At 40.0% G+C, this 27631-nt stretch overlaps 1 protein-coding gene across 3 annotated transcripts in view; it reads right to left on the bottom strand.

The window, feature by feature from the left end:
* Positions 1-1546: 1546 nt before the first annotated feature.
* Positions 1547-27631, bottom strand: part of LOC139951768 (mitofusin-2-like) — a 41568-nt gene continuing 15483 nt past the window's right edge. The window contains exons 4-17 of one of the 3 annotated variants that reach the window (XM_071950846.1): positions 16303-16421; positions 15820-15928; positions 15165-15269; positions 13004-13139; positions 12565-12629; positions 11982-12103; positions 11314-11443; positions 7767-7868; positions 7258-7357; positions 6776-6993; positions 6373-6608; positions 5831-5965; positions 2539-2569; positions 1547-1877 (exon numbers count right to left, since the gene is read on the bottom strand). In XM_071950846.1, the coding sequence (XP_071806947.1) occupies positions 1863-1877; positions 2539-2569; positions 5831-5965; positions 6373-6608; positions 6776-6993; positions 7258-7357; positions 7767-7868; positions 11314-11443; positions 11982-12103; positions 12565-12629; positions 13004-13139; positions 15165-15269; positions 15820-15928; positions 16303-16421 (1623 nt within the window). In that variant the 3' untranslated portion in view covers positions 1547-1862. Of the gene's footprint in view, positions 1878-1973; positions 4825-5830; positions 5966-6372; positions 6609-6775; positions 6994-7257; positions 7358-7766; positions 7869-11313; positions 11444-11981; positions 12104-12564; positions 12630-13003; positions 13140-15164; positions 15270-15819; positions 15929-16302; positions 16422-27631 lie in introns of those variants that run through there. The other 2 variants (XM_071950845.1, XM_071950847.1) reach the window with 2 other exon arrangements.

The following is a 27631-nucleotide window of genomic DNA, read 5'->3' as shown; positions in this document are numbered from 1 at the left end:
AGACTGTTGAATGAGGTGCATTGTGGGATAGATATGAATCAAATTTTGCTACCAGCTAGACCACAATGCATCTAATTCCAAGCTTTACGCGCGCGCCCCAGTATTTGCGAAAAGGTCTATTGCTATAAATTATTTTACTGATACGCGGTACTATTTGGTATGTTCAGTTCACTCGGCCCAAACGGTCTCCAAGATCGCTGTAATGAGGCTGATGAGCTTGTCAGGGCATATATTCAGGGTGTAGTATGATGCACCGAGGAAGACTTTTGGTGACACAAAATGCAGCAAATATTTAAATAGACTCGTTGTTTACCATTTAACCCACACACAAAACTTGCAAGAAATGAGACAAACAGTATAAAAACAATGTTTTCGAGAGAGCTGAGAAATTGTGACGGACACCCAAGACCGACAAAATAAGGGACCAATCACACGTGACAAAATTATCACACGTGACACAAGAAAGATGGCGACCCAACGTCGCTATGAGTTCTAGTCTTCATGTAGCGTTGCTCGATGGAAAAAAATGGGTACCGGTTAACACACCTAAATCATGCAACGCTACTTCTGACTGCTCACTGAACAGACTCACGTGTCGTTAAAGGAACACGTTGCCTTGGATCGGTCGAGTTGGTCTTTGAAAAGCGTTTGTAACCGTTTTTTATAAAATGCATATGGGTAGAAAGATATTGTAAAAGTAGAATACAATGATCCACACAAACATGCCTCGAAATTGCGTGGTTTTCCTTTTACCTTGTCGACTAACACGTCGGCCATTTATGGGGGTCAAAATTTTGACTCCCATAAATGGCCGACCATGTTAGTTCGCACAGTAGAAGGAAAACCACGCAATTTCGAGGCAAACTTGTGTGGATCATTGTATTCTACTTTTAAAACATCTTTCCAACCATATGCATTTTGTAAAAAACGGTTACAAACGCTTTTGTTTTGACCAACTCGTCCGATCCAAGGCAACGTGTTCCTTTAAAACCGAGGTCATTTAGTGACCCAAGACCGAGAAAATAAGGGAACAATCACAAGTAATCATCACACGTGACACAAAACAAGATGGCTGGTACTCTCTTCATGTAGTGTTGGGCGATGGAAAATAAGGGCACCTGTTAACACACCTTAGGCATGCAACGCTACTTCCGACTGCTCACCGAAAAGACTCATGTCGTTAAAACCGAGGTCTTTTAGTGACCAAAAATGCTGCAGATATTTATGGATAAATTATTTAATACCATTTACTCACAAAACTTGCAACAAATATCTTCTGAAGACAATCATCATTAAAACGATCCTTTCGAGAGAGCTGGGAAATTGTGGTGAACACCCACAAACGAGGATATAACGGACCAATCACACGCCAGAAATCACCATACGTGAGCGAGACAAAATGATGGCGACCCAACACCAAACATGTCAGCCCAGCCCAACCTCGTCCTCGAATCGAAGTTGACACCGATTTTAATTATGAGTGCGTTCGATGAGCTTACCCGGATCGACCCCGATCTGTCCCGGTACGTCGTTCGAATAGCTTTGATGTCATTCCAGGGGCTCACCCGGGTCAGTCCCAAGTGCTCAGCTAGTGGAACGGGTCACTTGGGGCTGGCCCGAGATGACGACGTCGCCACGAGAGGGTGAGTGATCGTTCGGTTAGCTCTTGTCAGGGGCTCACCCGGATGAGCACCGCGGGGTCGACCCAGGGAAGCTAACCGAACGCACCCAAAATAGACGATGTTCAATTATAACAATGTCCATACATAAATTAACACTACAAATTGTTACCTGGGAAATCCTTTCAACACATTGGAAACCGTGGCGAGGCTAGGTGTGATATGTACAGAGGTTTACGGGATTCATGCGGCAGCATACTGATTGAACAAAAAATGTGGGGAATTACACACAGGAAAATTCAAAGTAATTTAAATAAAAATAGTGGGTCAAAAATAGGACTGAAGTGACAATTTTGTGATATGTTTTATTTCTAATTGTGCCCTAGCAGGCGCTCCATACGACAACATTATGCAAATGAGGTCATAGTGCATTTAGCTGGTCTACTGTACTCAATGGTACACACACAATTGTATTAATTAACCATACACAGTGTGAGCTACTCACTTCTTGTTTTTAATGCACATGTGGTGCAGACACACAACTATCGCAGTTCACGAGTTAAAGTTGTTGAGCAATAAAACAGTTATAGATAAAGGGAAAAACTATTATTCTCCACTTTGGTGATTCCTCTCATATTAGTGATTTCTTCCCATCTCACATATCGGTGATACTTCATAGGACCTTTCAGAATAAAAACCACTTTGCTAGTGCACCATCAAACCTTTGCATACAAAAAAATGTTATCGGAACAATTGATCCTACAGAAATAGGCCTACATATCGCTTTTTTGACCAGAATATAACCCCAAAAGGCCCAAATCATCAAAATAGAAAGGAAAGAAGTTTACAATAACCAATACATTCACAATAGAAAATAAGTGACACTAAATCTTAAACAATGAAAAAATATTCTACTTACGAAATCGGCGATGGAAACTAGCTTGAGTTGACTACAGAAATTACTGAGAATTTCTCAATTGAACGAAATGTAATAGAATGAAATTGAAGTTTAATTTTGATTCTACCGAGTAACCACTAGCACTGAATGCTCTGGGGTGTGGATCTTGGGGCTCACTTATATAGGGAGAGGATTCCTTTTAACAAAGAACTCTCTCAAGTGTGACGACGAAATACCGGTGGCAGGTGCAATCTCACGTAAGGCCGAAGTGCTAGGTGGTTATGAGGTAGAACCAAACCATACGGAACCAGAAACAGAAATGACTGAAACATTCCTGCATCCATGGTACCCATGCGTGCTATAGCGTATAGATAAGGGTCTACCACACCCTAAACAACATTCCTTAGATGCCAACAGGGGATTGGTCGTGGTTATTGAACTCTGACATTATGCAAATAGATTTCTGTTAAACGTAAGAGAAACGTTCAAAAATAGCAACATTTAATTATAGATACATCTACGGTGGGAGCAGACACGCACAAATTAATAAACAAAATTGGCAGCAAAACGAGGCTTGCATAGAACATTTCTCAAAGCGCTTATTAACAGCAGTTATTAACAAAATTATATAAAACTATATAGGCAACACCAGCTGTTGAAATGAAAGCATTAAAAATACTACAATCAACAAAAAGGAACTGTGGCATTACTGTTAAGCTAGTTATTAAAATATACACAATTCGACTATAATAATCTCAAAATAATAAGTTGTAAAATTAAACCCTTTATGGTAGTCTATTGTAAGACAACGTCAAACTTTATACAGTTACAGAAGAATATCAAAATGCACGTGTTGCATATTGATTTATAGTAAACACTTTTCCTGTAATTATTATACTTCGTTTATCGTAATGAATAGTCGTATATAAAAGCTACATCACCACAATAACATAATAATTCATTACGGTGGCCTTAAACGAAAGCGGAATGTCGAGTTCATGACCAGACTAACTTGTGTCCCAAATCATGAACAAAGATTAAGACGTGTGCCCTAAAACTTTTACATTGGCGCCAACATTCACGACTTGTGCACAAGTTGTCAATTTTTAACACGCCAATATCTTCGACAAAAATTCACAAGTGGTGCCCCCTCTTGCTCTTGAGTTCCAGAGCAACGTAGTGAACAGAGGCTGCGTAAAGGCTGGCTATCGATGACTCGCGAAAGACCGCCGGAGGCCAGGCCCGTAACCAGGATTTTTTAAATTTCTTATTTTATAAATTTGTTTTGAAAAATTGTACGTCGGCGCGTTAGGGTTAGATTTGGGCGTGTGCTGGGCTAAAGTAGCAGCTTGGCCCACAAACGACGTGAAGTTCGTGAAATTGCGTTTTGGACGATCTTTCCCTTTAATTTCTGCCCTTAATAAAAGTGTTTTCATCAACAGCAAATTTTATGGATAGGTAATTTGAGGATCGGTTTTATAGAAATGGCCAGGCATGAGAATCTTCCGGTTATAACTGGTGTCGGGGTGTTTTCACTATCAAATTTGCGGCCTTCAAGAACAGTGTGAATTTGATATAAATTTTTGGTTGATAATCATAATAAAATTGTTCTATAATAAACCAGATGATTACATTTGCGAAATGTTTGAAAAGTATAATGAATTAAATGTGTATCACTCACCTCACCAGATATTTACTCTATCGTATAAGAGAAAACGTTTGATTAATTACTACTGTTGAGGTAGGTTGCCTTTCATATTGAAAAAGAATAAAAGTACCATTTGCCGAGCTGTAGCCTATGTGTATAAGGCATTTGTTGCTTTCAAATTATGGATCCCTTGGAAACTCACACTAGTATGAATGTGCTCTATTTATAGGGGGAATAACTTGGACTTTCCAAGTCATTTAATAGAGCAGGCATTAGCGGTTTCGAAATCAATAGATAATTACCCCCTTTAATACTGTTAAAAGCTGTGATGAGGCTTCAAAGTTTAAATAAATAAGCTGTGTGAGTATTAGTATTTTGCCCTGTCTGCTTTAGGAGTTTATTTAGTGGAATCCACAATCTTCGCAAACGAAGTCCTGCAGTTTACAGTAACGGGCGATTTAACTGCGTTGGAGGTGAAACCTGTGACACTCTAATTTATCACCGAACCTGTCACATTCCTAACAGCCTGATTCCCACAATCGATGAGGGGGGAAATGTAATCGACAATAACATCCTTAACTACAGTGAAAAGGCCTTTGTTTATAATGAATTTTTTGTAAAAAGCGGCTAGTGCCTCCTTAGGTTCTGACGTCTCATTTCTGGAAAACACAAAACACAAAACGGGCAGTCAGTGCGGTCAACAAACTTAAAGTAACTTTAAATTTATCAAAGTCGAAGATAAAATATTACAACAAAATTGGTTTAAAAATCACTCTTATAATTTATGGCTGAAAAATGTGTTAGTTTGAAAGCCTACAGCAGCATTTGAGAGTTAAGCACCTGGAGAAACATTTCACTTCTGACTAATGTGGATATGTGAAAGGGTATCAGTGTTTACAACACCCCTTATAAATATTCTGCCTTTTCATTGGTTTAGAGCACGTCACGTGATATGTCTTTGTTTTACTAGACGGCGGCCGTGTGATAGTGCATCGTTTGCCGCGTGATAGTCCGATGACTATCACACGGCGTGCAGTACCCAGACGTCTTTTTACCCACCTCGAACCCAATCAGTTGTGCATCTGTGTATATGAAACGCGCGTACGAACGTTACGTGTACGAATATTATAGTCTGTTGGGCTGTTATAAAACATATATTGACTGCTTTAACTCGTGCTATGGTTAAAACTACGACTCCCGAGGTGATCCACGGACCGTTCCATTTTCTCTCGGCTGCGCCTCGGGAAAATAGAACGCTCCGGGGATCACCTCGGGAGTCGTAGTTTTAACCATATCACTCGAAGCAGTCAATATTTGTATTGCATTACTCGAAAGCTGAAACTGAGAAGAGCTACTGTCAGATACGCTTCTCAGTTTGTGTGTCTCTATCAGGGGGGGGGGGGTATCTCCGTATGTGGATATTTTTGCTCTTGATTTTCGGCGATATCTCAAAAGCGCAACCATCTTTTGCAATGAAATGTATAGTCACGTTAGTTTTTTTCTTTATTATTATTATTATCTACATTCACGTAGGATTAAAACAATCGAGCGGTTCAAAAAACAAAAAGTATGATTATTTTAAGACAATGAAGGTACTCTAATAAACCTTAATTACCGGATTCCTTTTCAAAACCAAAAGACAATTACATCAAAAGTCCACCTTACCTTATGCTCGTCACTTTCTCCAGCAGTTTTTTCATTCGGACGATTTCCTGGTTCAACTCTCTCTCCTGTTGCTCCAGTCCTCTTTGGATTTCATTCAAACGATCCAGATAGGGCTGAATTGTCTCACTGCTGTACCTGATCAAGAAATGCAATGTTTTGAATCTGTCAATTGTGTTTCTTTTTTCGTTCTAACATAACTCCACTAGATGAAAGCCTCTTCCCCAGTTTGCTATATTCAAATGTTCTTATAGTTCATATCACCCATCTTCTGCCTGCTACATTTTTTGTGGAATTCAATCGGGTGTTTTCATATCCAACTGTCGTCATTCTTCTTGCTATAATATGCTCGTCCCATCTTATTTGATGCAACGGTCTCCTTAATAATATTACTGGATGCTTAGTTTATTTATTTTGAATATTTACAATGGCACTTTTATTCAGTATTTCCGATCTTTTCCGCACCAATATTGCACGATTTCCTCAGATTTATGCAAACAATTCAATACAAATCAAGAGACGACTTCAATTGAACTGCCACATACCTTTCCATGACGTCTGGGTATTTCTCCTGAAACTCGCCTAGCTTACTTTCCATGAACTTAGCAGTATTACCGGCGCACTGTTCGCGGAGTTTGTTATCCAGGCGATTCCTGTTCCAGTCCAGCCCTTGTTTTATACCATACCCACACACCACAGCGCCACCTATGACGACTGCCGCGCCTGCGACCGCAGGTGCGAGAAGTGCGCCAACCCACCACATGCCACCTCCCACCGCACCCTGTTTTATTACGAATGGTAAAAACTCATTATCATCCATTACGCTCAATTTTAATTATTCCTTGTGAAAATCGACCCGTATGACTCATTGAATGCTAGGTGGCGGCCGACATACATGGGATTGGGTGCTTACAAAGAACATGTAGAAGAATGTTAAAATGGTACTACCTGAATGCCTGACCATGCTGTTCCACCTGCTGCACAAATAACAGAAGGCCTGCTGCTTAGGAGCTTTCTTGTACTCCCACAATAATAGTTCAAGAACCCAGCGCTGACACCCCGTCCCGATTCCTTGTCGGCATCACTATAGTTAATTTCCACGTGTTTGTGTCCACCCTCCGGTATTCCAGTCAGAGTTATGTCTGGAAACGACTCATGGAACAAATCTATGATAAATATTTGAAGAGGAAGGGAAATGCCAACTTCAAATTTGTGATATCTTCATAAAAAAATAGAGTCCTCAAGTGAGTGTTGAAAAAATGCCACTGTATTCAATACCCTTCAAGTGCAAAATTTGTCTACATCCAAAACATCTGTTCACGTGTTTTTCAATCCTCACTTAGTGTGGGTTTCTATAGTTGTTTGTTGTTGTTTTTATTGAGTTAAAACAATAACAATAAGCTAATCATTAGAGTCCATGACATACCTACCTTTCACATCTGCTTTTAATTTGTCTTGCGCACGCTCAGTGATTAATTTAAAAGACTCCTCCACTTCCTTAGTCCGCTTAAGAGCTATTTCTGTTAGGTTCTGCAGTAATGGCGAAATGATTCGGGAAAGTCAGATGACTTTTAATAGAGTACATTTATAAAATTGCTTAAGATATCAAGTCATCACCCTCATGGTTAAAACGGTGTCAAATGGCACTGTTTTTGATATCAGACAAGTGCAACTTTTGCTGAAGTTCAAAAATGTTCGATGACGTCACATTTTAAATTGGCTACACATTTCTGTACGGGTAAATTGAAGTTCATTACTGATGTTTTGATGATAATAGATAGAGACGGCATTGGATTTGAGGCCTCATAACGTAAACATCCCTCTTTTGGGTTGACAGAGCTTTGATGCCAGATGACGTCATGTTTAAAAATTATCTGCCAAAGTGACAAAAAAATTAATCTGCCAGAGTGAAAAAAATAAATAAATAAAATGTACTAACCTTCTTAAATTTGTCGGACTCATTTTCGTCTACAGCCTTCACGTCATCACACTTCACATCTTTTTTAACGCATGTTGTTGCATCTCCAACAACCTTCTCGGACTGTGAATAAGAACATTTGTAAATAGACTCCTTGCATTATGACGACACAAGACCAAAAACTGTTGAATGAATAGAAAAGTTTTTACTGTTGGGCAATGAAAAAGGCGGCCAATGTAGTCCTATAGAAACTGTAGCCAATGAAAACTTTGATCTCCGCAGCATAATAGAGATTAATGGGATACACCGGCTGAATTGGGCTATTTTGGGCTACAAAATAGACTAAGATATGACTTTAACGGTCTTCCAGGAATGGAAAGGAACAGTCCCTACACAAATCATAAAATCTATGCGTTTTTTAGCATTTAAAAAAAACCCGTAAAGTCGCGTGATAGTTAGAACCACAAATTGGTTCTAATAATCATGTGATCTTACGAGTTAGTTTTACTTCCAGCCGTAGAAAAGCTAATTTGCTGAACCAAATTTAAATATTTTTGTTATTAATGAGTATATGACAAAAAAGACTATGTATTCAGATTATGGATACAAATCGTAAATAGAGGTCAAAAATCGAACGTAAGATTTGCATCCAGAGAGTCCGTGTAACGGAAGCTTGTTGTATGGCCCCACGGCGTGGAGCAATCGGAACGTAAGCCTTGGGGCATATCACGTACCGCCCATGCCGTGTCTCGCTACGAACTCACAGCTTGTGAGTCTAGCCGTTAGCTTGGGAGTGGTTGGGAGCCAGACATCAAAGTACATGTTTGTCATCGTGGGTTTGTCAGTCGGTACACCTCGCGTGTCGAATCCGTTATTTCTTATGATCGCAACGTTCCAATGATTTGTTTTGTTTCATTCCCCATAATGTTTTTTTGTTAGGAATTTTCAGGCAGTTAAAAAAAGATTGATGATGTCAAAATGTAGGAATATACCGCATTTTGTTATATTGACGGTGTTATTGTGTGAGTAGCTTGAACAATGTTTCATGAAGAAGAAGAAAAAAGGAACGGAGCCCCTCGATCATAAAAATGACAGATGAATACAAATTTTGTATAAAAGGTTAAACAAAAATAATGATAAAACAAAACTCCCTCAAAATATAACTTCGTCAAACAAAAATATTATTTTTGAATTCTGTGAATGAAACGTTATTTTGAGATTTCTGAGGTAATGATTAACTTGGGCAACCAGTATACACATATTGCCTGGCAATGAGGCAACTAGTGTACGTCTATTCCCACGAGGGACTTTGAGTGACCAGAAGAGGGACCTATTTCCCGAGGCCGAATGCCGAGGGAAATAGGCCCCTCTTCTGGTCACTCACAGGCCCGAGGGGGAAAAGACGCACACCGAATTATGCCAGTCAATATGTGTTTTATAACACAGCCCGGTCTTAAATGTGAAATAAGAACAGAAATCTGGAAAAGAAAGGAAGTTTTGGTAGTTGCTGTTCACGATTCAAGTCAAGAGAGGGCGTTGTAACCGGGCACTATATTCATCCCACGTGACCGTGTTTCAGCCAACCAGAATACAGAACAATCAAGAGGTGTGTTTTAGTGGAATTTATTACTCGACTTGTCGCGCTTCAAATAGCTGCGACTTTGATACAAGTCGGAAAAATTTAACTCCCATTGCCCAGGATGCATCACGACATATTGGTTACCGAAGGCGCAATAAAGTAAAACTCGTGCTGAAAGGATTGAAGGATTGTATCACTGATGTCTGGTTGTGTTTTGTAAAAAGTTGTCGTGAATAGTCGTGAGCGACAAAAGTGGTTAACCAAGCAGGAACTCGATCGCGACTACTTTTATAGTACGTAGTCGTACGATTAAAGGAACACGTTGCCTTGGATCGGACGAGTTGGTCAAAACAAAAGCGTTTGTAACCGTTTTTTATAAAATGCATATGGTTGGAAAGATGTTTTAAAAGTAGAATACAATGACCCACACAAGTTTGCCTCGAAATTGCGTGGTTTTCCTTCTACTGTGCGAACTAACATGGTCGGCCATTTATGGGAGTCAAAATTTTGACCCCCATAAATGGCCGACGTGTTAGTCGACGAGGTAAAAGGAAAACCACGCAATTTCGAGGCATGTTTGTGTGGATCATTGTATTCTACTTTTACAACATCTTTCTACCCATATGCATTTTATAAAAAACGGTTACAAAAGCTTTTCAAAGACCAACTCGACCGATCCAAGGCAACGTGTTCCTTTAACCAATATCGCGACTCGACTAATCAATCATAGGTCGCAATTTCCCATGAGTTGTTCCAAAAGATATGGTTACATTCCAAGCCACGCAGCTACGCTTACATTCCAAGATACGCTTACGTTCCTTCAGGTCACACTACATGTCCATCAAAAAAGTTACGCTTCAATCCCGAGTCAAGCTTCGCTTACGTTCCAAGATACGCAGCTACGCATACGTTTCAAGATCACTTACGTTTCTTCAAGTTACGCTTGAATTCCATCAAAAGGTGCGTTTTCAATCCCGAGTCAAGCTACGCTTATGTTTCAAGATACGCAGCTACGCTTACGTTCCAAGATCACTTTCGTTTCTTAAAGTAACTCTTTAATTTCATCAAAAGGTGAGCTTTAAATCCCGAGTCAAGCTACGCTTAGGTTTCAAGATACGCAGCTACGTTTATGCTTCAAGATACACTTACGTTCTCTAAAGGACGCTTTCGAATCCCTTAAGATTCACTTCCCTTTCCCCAAGAATGATGCTTAAAAAAAACTTTCACATACCAGGCCTGTCCCACCAATTTCATCCGTTTTGCAGAAAATGTTGCTTAAAAAAAGTACTTATTAGCCCAAAATGTTTTACTAGTCGGGCACCAGCCACAATTTTAAGTAAAGTTGGGCTGGTAACCAGTTCCTGCTAAGCAATACTATTTTGTGCTTAGCAAATGTTTGTGCTAATACAGGCTTTATGAAATTGGGCCCTGGCACGTCGGGAGCATGTAACGCCACGATCGCATTTCAAGCTGCAACATGGCAATGCAGTAGTAGGCCTAGTTTATTTGTGCCAGGAATGCTTTATTTACTTGTCATTGGCCCATCATTTGGTAAGTTTCTTTGTAATCTTTGGAACGATCTTTGGATGTATGTCCAAGGATTTGCCTGATGCGTGTATTTTATGTCGGTTGTTGATAATACATGGATATGTGAACTGGATCCTTATACTGGGTCATAGTAAAACGTTGATATAAACAACTACTTACCAGTCTACTTACAACATTGCCCGACAATGTCACGAAGATTTGACAGTTGCAACGGCTGGAAAAGCGTATACGCTGGCCTTTTGCCGCTTTTGGGTTTTTAAAATCATTATCCGCTAACTACATGATATTTTGATGATTTCTTTTTACAGTAACAATCTAAACAAATTTTATTTATGATTCTACACCACTTAAATGCGTAAACGGTCAGCCGGTGTGTCCCTTTAATAAACAAAACACAATGGATCTTATGCATTGGCCGCCAACTCGCGTTTAAACCCAAACCTGTTCTTTTACAATCCTTTTGTTAGACGAATCCACAAACAGCTGTGACTTTTGAGCAAAACTTTCCCTATTATTGGAAAATGTTTTGATTTTTGTTTTAAGTTCTCGAAGCTGATCTTCTTTCGCATTCCTGAAAAAAAAAAATCAAGAAATAGGTGATCAATTAACTAAGAATCTTCTGGTAATATTACTCAATAATGAGTGAGAAACAATTGATGTCTGGTCAGGAAAGTTATAATCATTACACGGAACTATAGAATCAACAATAAATATTTGGCGAAGACCAAGATGACATTTTACATGACCTATATTTTGTCTTTGAATCAAAATTTCCACTTGTTTACGGACAAGTGGAAATGAGTCACTTCACCGACCATTTCTTGCAAAGGCAATCTTGCCTGAAAGATGACGTATACGTTAAAGCCATCACTGACTCATTGTTCATTATTGTTCTTTTATAACATTATTACTTTGAAACACTGCATGAAAACGTGACTGTAATTTCACATCATGTTGGTCTGATAAAGGGGAAGTTAGAGTTTGAATAACTATTCATAATTATATATGATCCGTTACACAAGTCTATATCCTATTCGATAATAGACCAACATTAATTCGATATATCAACTTATATTATTCGATACAACTTTACTATTCGATATACTAACATGCTGCTCTGTAGTACCGTCGCCATTTCTTCCAAATGTTCGGTGGCCTTATCTACAATCTTTTTCCCTTCTTCATAATGACCTTTGAACTTCGTGTTGATCGCTGATGTTGAAACAAGCTCCTGAAAAGGGGTGTTTGGTAATCACTTTATAGTAATGGTTATGGTATCTCACTTGATTTAGAAGTATAGCAGCTTTTGAAAGTATAAAACATTTTACAAATGATTTCACTTCGGAGTATGTGGTTATGGAAAAGGTAGCAGTTTTTATGCCCTCAAAATTTGAATCTAAGACACGTTACTGCCAGATACATTATTCCGATTTTAGTTTATTCTTCCTGCGTGGGCGTAACTGCTCCGGATTTTCGGCGATAACTAAAAAAATGGGTCCTCCTTTTGAAATGGCATTTCACGTGTTAATTTATCTACATTTGTATAGGATTGTAACAATCAAAAGGTTCCAAAACTCAAAGGTATGTTTTGCCTTGAGCCATCGACGTTATATTATTACAAGAAAATTCATGTTTCCTGACAGTTATGATGAAAACTCTGATGTGAGACAAAAGTCTCGAAGGCCTTTATACCTTAAATGTGTCCTCGAAGCGGGTAAACTCTGTCTGTCTTTCTTGCCAATTCTTTGGAAGTGACACTGATATAAAGAAAGTTGAAAAACAAATTTTGTAAACAGCACAGGCAATCGCACTACTGCGGTATAAGAAACAACTTGCAGTTTCCATCAATTTGGTTCTATCTCATGCATATGATGCCCACATTTCCAAGAACAATGGATTTACCTGGTAAGTAGGCTGCCAACTATAGCGTCCCCAAAACTATCTCTCTTGCATAGCAATCTGCCGTGGTTTCGAAAACGGTTAATGGATCACGTTGGCCATGCATTATGACTGTAACACTACAAATTGGACCAAACCAACTACAATTGGGACGAATTTACAGTTGGGACGGAACATAAACATTGAAAACTGGTCGAATTAGGAAAACACACCACTACAATTTTTTTTTTACCTTTATCTTCTTCCAAGATTTCATTAGGTGAAAAGAAGAATATTCTGTTTGCTACTTGCTCGTCGGTTTCAACTACTCCCAGCTTGTCTTTGAGTAGTTTGGTTGCTCGTTCTTGGTGTTGTCCACGCACCTTTTCCTGAGAGTTTACAATGATCGTCGAAATACCAAATGACATCAATACCACAGTCTTCCCTCAGATAGTCTAGAGATTCTATTTTACCATACGCCTCTCTTAATATTCATGCATGACGTCATAATTCTTACCCAAAATGAGGCTATAGGCGCACGTCCGCCACCACTTGCAGTGGCTGCGCCTATAGCCTCGTTTTGGGTTAGAATTATGCATATAATTATTAAGAGAGGCGTATTTCATGGCCGACCCATGAATATTTGAAAACGTGGGCTTTTCACTACGGCCCTTTTGTGTACGTCGAGTCAACAGCGAGTCCCCTTCAGGCATCCAGTCTATGTTGTAAAGAAATCCAGCGGGTAAATGACTTCGACCGGGCCCCATCAACTTTAAATTATGTTTGTCAACCATAAGAAAGTCAGGGCAAATATGATTTTAACTACGTTCCTACACAGAGAAAAAAGGGTTAATTCAGCCAGCCAGCCAGTTTATCTTGGGATCTCCAGGTCAAGGAAACTGTTTCTAAATGTAACCGTATGATAGGACTGATTCGTATGATTGGCAATTGCAATCCTGAAGTTGCCCTACACCTGTACAAATCACTAGTTTTATCTACTTTGGAATATTGTTCACCTGTTTGGTGGGTACACAAAAGGAAACATATTGACATACTCGAAGGAATTCAACGTAGGGCTAGCAGGATGATTTTGCGTCAAAGATATATGGAGCAGTCCTACCTGGACAGAGTAAATGCATTGGGATTGATGGTTTTATCTAAACGTAGAGTTTTTTTAAACTTATCTTTTATTGCCAAGCAGTTGGTTTTTAACACATCTCATTCTGGTTGTAATTTTCTTAGCAATTTTAAGATCAACAGTAGGCACTCCGACATTCTTACTTTCCATCTCGGTAAACCTAGAACAGATTTTTATAAATATTCTGCAGTTATTCGTTTTCCTAAAGCGTTTTCTGAACTCAAACCACAAACCAGAAACTCGTTAATTCTTCATTCCTTTCAGACGTTTCGTTCCATCTTGCGAGATAATTTAGCCAACTAAGTTCATTTTGGTTCGGCCCGGTAGGTTTTACGTTTTTAATGCAATGGTTCAACTGGCCTTGTTGTTATTTTAAGTTTAATTTTTACATGTGCACATTTTTATTTCATCTTGTTATTGTCTTTGTTATTATTTCATTACCCCCCCCCCCACGGTTTTGGGGATGGTGATGGTGGAGGGCTTCCCTTGGAGTGTTGCTTGCTGGTGTGCTGTGGTTTTGGGGGGATGAGTGGGGCAATGTCGCAGAGTTAATTTCCGTCTCAGTTTTGGCGTGTAGGGTCGTATTAGCCAGTTATGGGATGTTTTGGTATAATATCATGGCTGGTTGATGGGTTTTTCCATGTTAAAATAATGTTCATCTCACAGAGACGAAATATGTTTTGTGACTTGTTTTGCTCATTTCTCAGGGGCTGCAGTTCCTCGGTAAGTGTTATTTCGGGCCCTGTAGGTTTGGTGTGAATCTGTGGACATTTTGAAAAAGTACCTTGTGTAGATCGTTTGTGTTATTGCTTTTTACTTGCCATCTTTTGTTTAAATTTTTACTGCAATTTTAGAATGTTTAATGTGTAGTATATAAATGTATATTTTTTATGAGCTAGGTCTGGGAGAGCACATCTTTTTTGATGACAGTTTTTGGACTTTTGCCCTTCCCTGGACGGCCTGTGCTTGTTTTATTGTTTTGCTTTTTTTTGTTCGAAGAATTAAAATAAATAAATAAATAAATAAATAAAATAACTGGCTGAAGTGTAACACACTATGGGGTTCAGAAGCAGGTAATAAAAATGAAGACTCCATACAGTTTACACACAAAAAGTTTCTTAATCAGGAGTAATAGATGAGGTTGTTGTCAGACTTAGGCCTAGTAACAATTTCCGTTTCACTACAGAAGAGGTGGTAACACCAGTAAATATGACAATTGTTCGGGTGCCCAGGTCCAGTAAACCGGCATTAGCATTGTGAAATATTACAGGCTTACCTGGTAGATTGGCTTCATTTGTAGAGCTATGTCACAAAATGTGAATACTATCAGAACGTTCGGTTTAGAAATACACTTTGCAACATCCTCGAAGAAATTGCATGCCTTCAATTAAAAGAAAAAAGAACACTTTATTAATGTTGTTGGTAGTAGTGCGTATATATTATTTATAAAGTGATGTAAGTTGTTGATGTTTAGAAAACTCATTTTAATTGCTCCAACAGACCAATCACGTTTCCTGCATTTTTAAAGCATTTTGGGACACTTTGGTCCCACGCCCCTTGCTTGTTAACGAGTGAAGGAAACAAACTCGCACATTAACTGGACCCATAGGGTTCGAATAAGCGCGAGACTTGCACAATATATGAGACCATGTATCGCTGACGTCACAATTTTATTGACAATGTGCACTTCCCTATGAGATTCATGTCTGGACAAAGACTCAAAGCTGAATATAGGAAAGTGCACGTAATCATAGCGTACAATTGTGCCAATGTGAGACGTTTGGGGACGTCAGTTGACTTACCAGGTAAATTCCATTAGACAATTGCATTAGGTGAGTTTTGTGCGCGTTCACTTCTCCATTGCTTGTCATCAAAAATGTCGCCATATGCTATACTGTAGGGCTACTTGGCTTTATCTCATACATACTTACCTGTTCATTGAGTGAACTTATTGAACTCACAACAAAGATGTGGATGTCGGCATCTTTACAGTACTTAGTCACTTGGGTATCGGTGGCCGATGTGGTGCACATACCTGGACTGGAAGCAATAGTTAAAACCCAAGAAAAAGTATGTTGAGTATGCTTTAAGAATTAAAGAATGGTTTTCGTCAACGCAATGCTGAGTTGCTGCCATCGATGTCGATACACTTGACCGAATCAGCTAAAAACAGTATCTAAGTTGCTGAGACGAATCCATTCACATTTAGCGAAGTGACAATAGTACCAGCCGAATCTGTGAACGAACACCAACGTTCAGAAATCTGAGAAACGTTTGCCAGTCCAAATAATTATTAATAGGTTCTCATTCCTATTGTTAAAGATAAAACAAGAAGAACTGAGTTTGCTTGACGAAGAAAGCAAAAATTGTCAGCAAGGAGGGTTGTCATAAAACATAAAGCTTTATAATATTACCAGTCGATGATGACCAACTCATTTTTAAGTAATTCGCACTTCCCTTTAGGCCAGTAGACTGTGATCTCGTCGCAGCTCATTACACCCGATTCCAGTACGTTACTCCTCTTCCAAACGTCCTGGATGTGGGGAAAATGAGATAGCCCAGTAGTAAATTAAACTAGAGATTAATGTGTTCGTGAACGGTGCCATCAAATTGTGAATGAACTGGTGACGAACTTTAACCTTATCAATCAAATGCAGCGTGTGTTGTCTATGAGGTGCCGTTTATGACTTTATTACGAAACCAATATATATAGAATGAAACCAATTTTTTCTGATGTAAGTAACCCCCCTCCTTTTTTTTCCACAGGTCCCTCATACCTATTTTTAAAATCATCATACCTTTGATCTTGCTATTCTTATTAATTGACCATTGTTAGTTGCATCATGATGCAACTTGCTCTCTAATCCTACCCTTTCATGTCTCCCTGCATTGTTGTCGAACAATACAATTACCACTTTTATGGTCCAGTAACCCATCCTTTCATTCTAAACATCCTTTGTCCTCGCCACTTTACTCCTATTGGTTCATAGCCACACATTGTCTCTGAAATAGAAACTTTGATTGGCTGTTATTTTCCCGCTTCTTTCTGGATCCTTTCCTTAATCCCTTCCCCCTCTCTTTTTCTATAAATGGATATGTATTTGTTTGTACTTGTTATATGCCTCTGAAGAAGGTCCGGATTGGATCGAAAGCTAAGGCCATCTACCCAATTCATTATAGAATGAAACTAATATATATAGAATGAAACCAATATATATAGAACCAAATAAAAAATATATAGAATGAAATAAAAAATATATAGAATGAAATAAAAAATATATAGAATGAAATAAAAATTAAAGAGAATGAAATATATAACGAAATAATAAAATTAAAATAAAAGAGAACAAAACAGAAATATATAGAACGAAACAAAAATATATAGATCGAAACAAAAATATATAGAACGAAGCGCCCCCTTCGACGAATGAGGGCCAGGGGTTGTACAACATTAGCATAATAGTAAACTATTTGCAACACTGCTCACTCGCGGGCTCAAGACTCTACATTTAGGTTTAGATATGGGTGTAAACGATTTGGAGTATAGAATCCCGAGTCCGGAGTTTTCCCTCTCTTACAACTGTCCCTGTGGAATGGATAAGTGGGATGCAAAAAAAAAAAAAAAAGGGAAAATTTTACACAGGTTTAAAAGGTGTTGTACCCTACTCAGACGTACTGTCAAACCGGCCCAGTGGCCAAACCTCACTGTACGCATATTTAGCCATTACAAACTTCTAAGTTTGAATTAATACATTGTACTGATTTTGCTATTTACTTTGACCTAGGGGGACCACGGACCATATCCAAATGTTTTGGACCAAATAAAGTGAAAGTTGTGCCCCTCACTAAACAACCAGACGGACTTTTAGGGAGGGGTACACCAAGTAGGAGGGTTAACAGTTCTTATACTGATCCGGGAAAAAGGGGGAGGGAGGGTGGGTACATTTTCCCCCTTTTGCTAACCTACAAACCACTTGCTGCATCACTGACCCCGTACCCCTCTCAACCTTGAGCCTGCCAGAAACGGGAATGATTTGAATCATGCGCCCTCTTTGTTCACAGTGGTGCAAATAGTAAACTATTTGCACCACTGCTCACTCGCGGGCTCAAGACTCTACATTTAGGTTTAGATGTGGGTGTAAACGATTGTTCGCTTCTAACCCTGTGACGTGCTTCCTCACGCCGACAAAGCAAAGGAAACCCTAAACCTCCCATCTCTCACCAAACCCCAGTCCGCCTCAAGCCCCCGTTTCTTACCAAAACTCCCCATTTCTCACCCAAACCTAAATGACGGCCCAAGGGTTGAACGCCCGCCATTCGGTCAAACTGCTACGCCAGCCGGCAACACAGCTAAATAGCCAACTTGTAAAAGCCTTTTGGTTCTGAGGTTTGAGCTCTATGCTCGGTAACATCTTCATCTGATGAAGACCCCTGCAATGCTTCTCATACTTTCTCTATGACCATTGACCGTCTGCTGAATTCTCACATCTTTGAGATGCCCAAACTCGGAAACCCCCAAAATCGACCTACGTGGGCACACAATGCGCAGTCATCTCGACCCGCTGATGCTGCGAGAAGCAGTTAGAATCTACTGCCTCCTGTGGTAGGAGATCGTCGGATGGAGCAAGCAAAAGGACAAAACAGCAAAAACCCATCCACCAACTCATTTTGATGAAAAGGCAAACTGTGTCCAGCTTAGGGGCGACAACCAAGGGAGGACACATCCCCGCAGAGTTTGCCAAGGAGTGATTATAGACAAAGATCACTGCCATCAGACCTCGTCACCTTTTTTACCCCTTTTTTTTATATTATTATTATTTTTTTTTTATTATTTTTTTTTTTCTTTTTTTTTCTTTTGACCTGATGGGAGCTAGCTCCTAACCTCGCCTACCAACGAGCTGGTCTCGCCTAGAACGTATGGATATCTCCTTCCTCGTGACGTGGGCCTCTGACTGCTCCAAAGGTTGAATGTACTTCTGTACCCGTTGCAAATATCGGCCTATACAAAATAATATACTACTTGAGTGATATCCCTTTTCTCATGTTGGACCCAAGCCATTAGGAAGAATAAAAAATAGCTCTACCTGAGGACCCAGCCGATTAAAACTAAAATCATCCATAGTATGGAGCTATAATTGGTACCTCCGTGTCCTTGTGAGGTTGCCGTGTAAGGTCATTACCCTCCGTATGAGGCTACACGTGTGTCCTATCAATCAAACTTGACTACACCATCCGGGTAGAGTTGTCGTCTAGATGGTCATCCCCAACCGTATGATGGTCAGCAACCGACATTCGTGAGAGCTACGGGAAGGAAAACATAATTGCAGTAACGCTTCAAGGTCACCATAGTTAGATTCTGTCCTGACACAACTTCCTCAATTTGGCGATGACCAACGCAACGGTGATTCAACGGCACCGTGTAGGACAGACTGCATACCACGAAACCAAATAGTTGTTATATATCCACCATGCAAAACCTCCGAGTTAGGCTACTTGGCAACAAGATTGCATCAATCAGTCCAAACCACCCATCTTCGCCTTCCTTCCACGCTCCATTGAACATCCTGTGAGGCTAGCCAACAAAAGCTTGTCATTATTTGGCCAAAGAACACACGCATTGCATGAGGTTCTGTCCATCTGTTATACTCGTTTAGAAACATTCTAATGCCCGAAACTGAAGGAAAGCCTTGTCTAGACGGAGTGAAAAGTATATACTGGAAAGTATAAATATAAAAATAAAACCATTCAGCTTCCATCGCCGACCGCGGCCTCCGTCGGCTGAACAACTTAAATAGATTTGGTCACCACTCGTATATGGATCTGGAGGCTGCCTAAGTATCTTTAGAAAGAAACATGCAAAGCCAAACTGGTCTGTCCAATTTCCCTTAAAATAATGTGACTACCCTCGACGACTCCCTTGGGTGAGTTTCGCCCGATTGTACTCCGAAACTCCAACAGTACTAGAAGTCTGCCTCCATTCTAGAAGACCACAATCTGTGTATAGGTGACCCATTGTAAACCTTTGTTGCCTTCACCCTAGACCTTGTCAAATGGAAACTCTTTAATCTATCTACACGCCTGCCATTTCTTTCTTTCTTCTTTAAAGCCGGCGTCCATGACATACCCACCGAAGGGTACAACCCTTCGCTCGCCGTCTCTCTTGTTTCCTCTGGAATGATTTTGAAGCGGTGAAATATTCTCCCCAAGTGCGTCTTGAGTATTTTGAAGGTACCTTCCATACTCCTAAAAACAAAACAAAAACATGTCCCGTTGACCGTTGAGGTACTGGGAACGGGTAAAAAATTTGCCACACAATGGACGCTGTAGTGAAAATATTTGCGTTTTGTTTGTGCCTAAACCACAACTGTTGCAAACACCGGCCTTTTTAAGTTTACCCACTTCAAGGAAGAAGAGGGAAACAATGCAAAGGACGTTTTTTTTTTTTCCACCTCTTTCACTCATTTTTTCCCTTTGCCTGTAAATATTAGCTTCATTTGATTTAACTGCAAACAATCGTTATACCTGACATCTTCCTCTGTTTGTTTGGCTAAGCTTACATACACACTTTTTTTTGATTTTTTTTTTTTTTTTTTTCGTTCGGCGTGTTTTGTAAATGCCGATAGATTCGCCCACTGCGCGACGCATTTACGTCCTGCGCTGATAATAATTGCATAATTCTGACACGCCGCCCGCAAGCAGAGATGAATAACGTACGCCCCCTACCCTGTCTCTATGAAACGGCTTTGAGAATTCAAGCCATCCATAGCATCATGTTGCTGACGTGGCACGGATTAAAATTCACATAAGATTCACACATTTATTCAAATTACAAATTTCCATAATACAATTCGACACTTACTGCCGTTTTGCACTCGTGTACTAGACTACGGAGGGACTGCACCCGTGCTGGCGCCGAGCAAGGTTTAACGCCACAACCGATGATTGTTCTTTGCCAAGTGATCGCACGATTTCGGAACCAACTATAAATAATAACACATTTTGTTACAACTCCAAATTTCTCACACGATCGCAGAAAAAGTAACTGCATCTTAATATCTATTGAGAGGCAAATTTATCTCACCACCTCGGCCCATTTCGGCCAGCACTCTTTATACGTTAAAAAATATTTGGTTCCGTCCCCACACCTATAAACCTAAAAGCAAATTATTGAAACTTTTTTTTTTGGACTCAATTAAATACAATATATAATTCATCTCTAGCCATCTCGGGAGATGCTTTTAATTTGAGGCAATATCATTTCATAACCTTCTGCGAGGCCGAATCACCTCGCAATCTGTAGGCATTGTAATGTACTGTATTTGTATTCCCTCTGTGGAGCAAAACATTTTGGGGGTCTTGGGGTTGCACCCCATACACAGTCTATCTGTGCGGCAGGTCTGCCGCATCTCACCGTCTCGGGGCCCATCCCCATATATTTCTGGTGTATTTATTTGAACACACTACAATAAGACACTGGTGGCCCAAGGACCGAGACTCGTTTTAAAGCAAATGGCTTAGAGGCCCTAGAATCATGTTTAAATCCACTTTTTTTATTATTTTTTATTTTTTATTTTTGTTCTTTGTTTTGTTCACATTTAGTAAATAATCCATCCTGAGCGGCAAGTACATCTCACAGTCTCGGGGGCCCACCCCCATAGGTTTCTAGAATATTTCTTGACCCCTCTAAATAAAACAAGTGGAACATATAGTGACCTTATACATACTCCATCTCCATACTCCATCTTGTCGGGGCAAGTTCATCTTACAAACTCGGGGCACATCACCATTATACGTTATCTGCTCGTGCCCATCCCCATAATATTATTTCATTCGTGAGGCCAATTATATAGCAAATGACTATTGATATTAATATAAATTCCTTTATAAGTATCATTTGAACTTCCTTTGAGGCCAAATCCCCTCACCACTTCGGGGCCAATCCCCATAAATATACTTCTCTGAGGTAAATTTCGCCTCACCATCTCGGGTCCCACCCCGTAATACTTTATCTGTGAGGCACAAATCATATCACAATCTCGGGGCCAATCCCCGTAAAACTTTTCATGAAAGATACAATCTGACTATTATTATTATTACAAAAATTAATATCATTATTAACACCATATTAAAACTTATGTGAGGCCAAATCATCTCACGATCTCGGGACCCATCCCCATAGTACTTAATCTGTGAGGCCAAATCATCTCACGATCTCGGACCCATCCCATAGTACTTAATCTGTGAGGCCAAATCATCTCACAATCTCGGGGTCCCACCCCGTAAAACTTCATCTGTGAGGCCAAAACATCTCACAATCTCGGGGTCCGTCCCCACAAAACTTCGTCTGTAAAACTAGATATATACTTACAACTAACCATAATTAGTACATTACTATAAATACTATTTTAAATATTAAATTGGTACTTATGTGAGGCCAAATCATCTCACCGCCTCGGGGCCCATCCCCATAGTACTTCATCTGTGAGGCCAAATCATCTCACCGCCTCGGGGCCCATCCCCATAGTACTTCATCTGTGAGGCCAAATCATCTCACCACCTCGGGGCCCATCCCCATAGTACTTCATCTGTGAGGCCAAATCATCTCACCACCTCGGGGCCCATCCCCATAGTACTTCATCTGTGAGGCCTCATCATCTCACCACCTCGGGGCCCATCCCCATAGCACTTCATCTGTGAGGCCAAATCATCTCACCATCTCGGGGCCCATCCCCATACAACTAACCATAGTTAATGTGGTTTTATTCAGTGGGATAACTTATATTCTAAGCACTCCGCGCCCCGCAAAGTTTATCACGTGATAAATGCGGCATATTCAAAACAGCTCACTGAAGCGTGATCCTATAAATAGTACACTTGCTGATGCGTTTGGGTGTGTTACTACGTTTTACTATAGCTTTTATGCTTGTTTGGTTAAGATTTTAAGATGACATCCAAAAATGAGCAGCCGTGGTACAACCCCCCTGAAATGCTATCCAACAGGTTCAAAGGTTATTTCAATCAAAAGTTCGACAGTATAGCCAATAGCAACAAACAGGGTGAGGACAACGGGTTTAAGGACTTAAAGAATAAGATCTAGCGCCGGCACATAAACATGCTTGATTAACCTGGAAAAACCCCACCTAAAAATGCCTGTTGTCTTAAAAGAGTGTTGTATTATTCGTTGTCGAATAGACTGCAACTGTCTTTCGTGCGAATGAGCGCAGCGAAGTAGCATGAAAATATACTGTTATAAAAACTATTCTAATACCGTATTGATACTTTTTCGAAGGCCAAATCATCTCACCATCTTGGGGCCCAACCACATAGTACTACATCTGTGAGGTCAGATTATCTCACAATCTTGGGGCCCATCCCCGTAAAACTTTGTATGTGAGGCCGACTTATATATATAGGCCTACAAAACTGACTATTGTCATTAGTATTTCAAATACTATAATTGTTATCGTAATAATACTTTCTGTGAGGCCAGATCATCTCACAATCTCAGGCCCATCCTCATAATACTACATCTATGAGGCAAAGTTTCATCTCACCATCTCTGGGTCCAACCCCATAATACTTTTTCTGTGAGGCCAAATCCTCTCACAATGTCGGGGGCCATCCCCATAAAACTTCGGCTTTGAGACCAAATTATATTCAAACTGACTGTTATTGTTATTATAAATATCATTATAAACATCATAATTAATACTTGTTGTGAGGCCAGATCATCTCACATCTCGGGGCCCAACCCCATAAAACAAAATATGAGACAAAATATATATACAAACTGACTATAAATATTATTATAAATATCATCATTATTGTCATAATTAATGTTCTCTGTATGGCCAAATCATCTCGCAATCTTGGGGCCCACCCCATAAATTGTTGCCTTTGAGACCAAATTATACAAACTGACTGTTATTTGTAATATAAGTGTATCATTGCTATTATCATAATTAATACTTTCTGTGAGGCCAGATCATATCACAATCTCGGGGCCCATCCCCATAATACTTCGTCTGTGAGACCAAATTATATATATATACGAACTGACTGTTATTTATATTATAAATATCATCATTATTTCATAATTCAACCTTCTGTGAGGCCAGATCTACTCACATTCTCGGGGCCCATTATTATTATTCATACGTGAGGTCCAACCATCCTACTATGTTGAGACCCTGCCCCGGCTAGTACTCTTTTGGCCAACATTTTGGAATTTTGGACGTACTAAACTTGTGAAATTAGAAAGGGCCACAAAGCCCGTTTTCAGGCATGTTACCACATTGTGGTGCCCCGTTTTGTATAGCCGCTTTGGTGCACTATGGTAAAAGTAAAACAAAGCAGCCTTCAACTATGACAAAATATTGCCCTTTGATGCACGCCGCTAAACGGTGGAAGCGCACTATTATGCTGAATATTTTGGATTGATAGTGAGTCTTTTGGATTGATAAGAATGGTTGTTTGACATGTACAATTCCACAAAAAATACAAAGCACACATCTCCCGCGTCTTTATCATAAGGATTGGCCTTGATCCTTTTAACAAAAATTTATGTATTTCGTGTGTTAATCTACATGGCGTGTAGTAATACTTATGAAGGCATATTGCATACCCATTGTTGTCATCCCAGCCATATCTCTACAACTCAAACTGATGTTTATATCTCGTGACTCTTCAGGTAATGGATAATTAATACATATTGCTTACTCAGGCTTGTCTCATGACACTACAGCGATTTTTACACACTCATGACTGTTTCTAAATTAATATTATACCAGTACTAATGCAGTCAATGCTATCAATAAAAACTTCTATCATTTTAAATGGCCACAAATCTTTTGATATGCCGCACAGTTTCTTTCAAATAGTCTTCCTGAGCATATTCGCCAGGCCAATTCTTTTCACTGTTTTAAATCACGCGGTTAAACTCATTGTTTGAGACTGCTGATTTGTAATCTGCTTAATTGTAATTGCACCTTTCTCTCATTGCATAAATAATTTATATCTTTATGCCCTGAGAGACTTATGGAATTTGGCGATTTTAAAAGCTACATCCACAAGTGATTCCTAGCTGACTGGGCCCGTTCCGCTTTGTCCATCCAACTTTGCTTTGTAAATGATATTACATATGTACATGTGAAGATGGCCCCCTTATTTGGCCGCCCCATAATGGTCACCATCGAGCCCAGTGTTGGCTACATTTAAGGACGTAACATTTACATGACCATGAAGTGTTTCTTTGAGCGGCAAATGACACAATCTTTGTGCCAAGGTTTCCAATTTTGTTACAGTGTCTTTACATGGATCGCTTCCCAATGTTGATCGGCTTCGTCCCGAGTACCGTCTACCAGACCTTTGAAACACCGGGGGACGACTCTAAACTTTCAAAGCACTCCTCGGAAGCTTATGCTGCATGGCTCACATGCAGCCCCATTTATGCCTCCGCATTTTCGAAATTCCTGGAAGAAATCAATTCAATTCAAGTCAAATACACCTGTATTTCCATTCTTCCATGAGAAATATCGACAGTAACATGTGCAACGGAATCAGGCCAAATGTCAGTAAGTTTATAACAGTAAACGTAAATGTTATTAATGAAATAAGCCGTTTGGATAAGCAGGCTTATAATAAAAATAAACAAAAGGACCGGCACTGACTGTTGTTGGTCTTTTAGGAGCGTACAAAATGCCGAACCCTGAACTATCTGCTCAAACCAAGACTAATTGTGTTGATCCAGCCTAAATTCGGTGGCTATCTTTTACTGCTTTACAAACCATTAGTCTTACCATTAAACCAACAGTTCTATTCAGAACCACCCCAACTCATTAGAGTTAGTCACTACATGGTGTTGCCGCAAACTTTTCCATATCGTATTTGCACCATGCAAAGTTTCAAATCCTACTTAGGCCTACCAATGTTTAACCCCACAGCGAATGTGTGGGACTCGAACAAAGAAGCTAGTGACTTTAAAATACTGCTCACCTGGACAATCTCTGACACATTTCTTGCGAGTTAAGTCCATGGCTCAGTGACCACAGATTGGACAAACACTGATGACCGGTGTAGGCGAGCTGAAAAGCCGCGTTCGCAAAGCACAATGAAAACGGTTCAGTGCATTCAGGATTTAAATACCGGTGATCTATTCATGGTCTGAGGTTCAAGAAGGCACAACCAGTGTACACAAAAGGTCCCTTTGTACGCCATCTAAACCCATTTAAATTAAAATTGCCCCAAAGTAAACATGGTACCGAAAATAGTAAACGAAAATACAATTCGCAAATTGTGTGCATTATTTTATACGATGAGCCGATGAAACTGGCACGTTGAATTTATTATTACTTTAAGGGGGTTCCTTTCTGCATTTGACTATAGCTCCCTTTAATACGTTTTCGTTTACGTTGGTTACTCGGCAGACTCCTGAAGGGAGGACCCGATGTATACAAAAGGCCGCAAATTATTTGACCCGGCTGACATGGAATAATTTTAAATGGATGAAAAGGCAATGAAATACGAAGAAATGATGGTATCTACTACCAGCTCTGAAGGAAAACTTTCCCCGTGTACCCCCTATGTTAATACTCCCTGATATGTACCAGTATGCACCATTCTGCTCTAAAACCGCACTGCTGTGTCATAGGGCATGTTCTACAATAGCGCAAAGAGACACACCAAGGCGGCACCGACGATCCTTCTTCGTAAACCAACCCCTCGCCTGTGCCAGTAAACTTAAGGTTGTAACACGGCGGAAACACCCCGAATAAAACATGTACACCTTTTCGGGGTTATACCCTTAGTCACTTTACTACATGATTAATTGTATACATCACCCGAAATCCCTTCAGAATATTGCGCTCAATAAGGCCTCTATGTGTTTCTGATCCTCCAACCGGAGACGAACCAGTTCACGTCCAGCTGCGGGTACGCCAGAAACGCGAATGATTTGAATCATGCGCCCTCTTTGTTCACAGTGGTGCAAATAGCACGAACATTAGCATATATAGTAGCACGGCACGAACATTAGCATAGTAGCACGAACATAAGCATAAATAGCAGAATGCGCCGCCCGCGCGACGGACCAGTATGCTTGACTTGAAATCAAGTCGTTAGACAACATCTTGGAATGTCAGCGTAGCTTGGAACGTAACCATATCTTTTGAAACAACTCATGGGAAACTGCAACACTTGATTGCTTAGGCGAGTCGCAACTACGCTACTCAACTCACTCTCGGTCGTGCTGCTACGACTACGTACTGTAGTCGCGATCGAATATTCCTGCTTGGTTAAACACTTTTGTCGCTCACGACTATTCACGAATTTCAAAACACAATCCTTCAATCCTTTCAGCATGAGTTTTACTTTATTGTGCTTCGACAAACAATGTCGCGATGCATCTTGGGCAATGGGAGTTAAAGATTCGCGACTAGTATCGAAGTCGCAGCTATTTGAGGCATGACTAGTGATGAGTAATAAATTCCATTATAGGTAACCACTTGCTTGTTCTGTATTCTGGCTGGCTGAAACATAGATCTAGTGATCGCGCGCGGGTTTTTGTGGGCGGGCGGGCGGGCACTATGAAAGTAAAGTTTGGTTTTACAGCGCCCTTTCTTGACTTGAACCGTGAACAGCAACTACAAAACTTCACTTCTTTTCCAGATTTATGTTCTTATTTCACAAAAGACCGAGGTGTGTTACAAAACACATAATGACTGGCATAATGACTGGCATAATTCG

Source organism: Asterias amurensis, chromosome 19, assembly GCF_032118995.1.
Source record: "Asterias amurensis chromosome 19, ASM3211899v1".
Lineage (NCBI taxonomy): Eukaryota > Metazoa > Echinodermata > Asteroidea > Forcipulatida > Asteriidae > Asterias > Asterias amurensis.
Note: the sequence above shows the minus strand (reverse complement) of the source record. Positions and strands in the feature narration are given on the sequence as shown.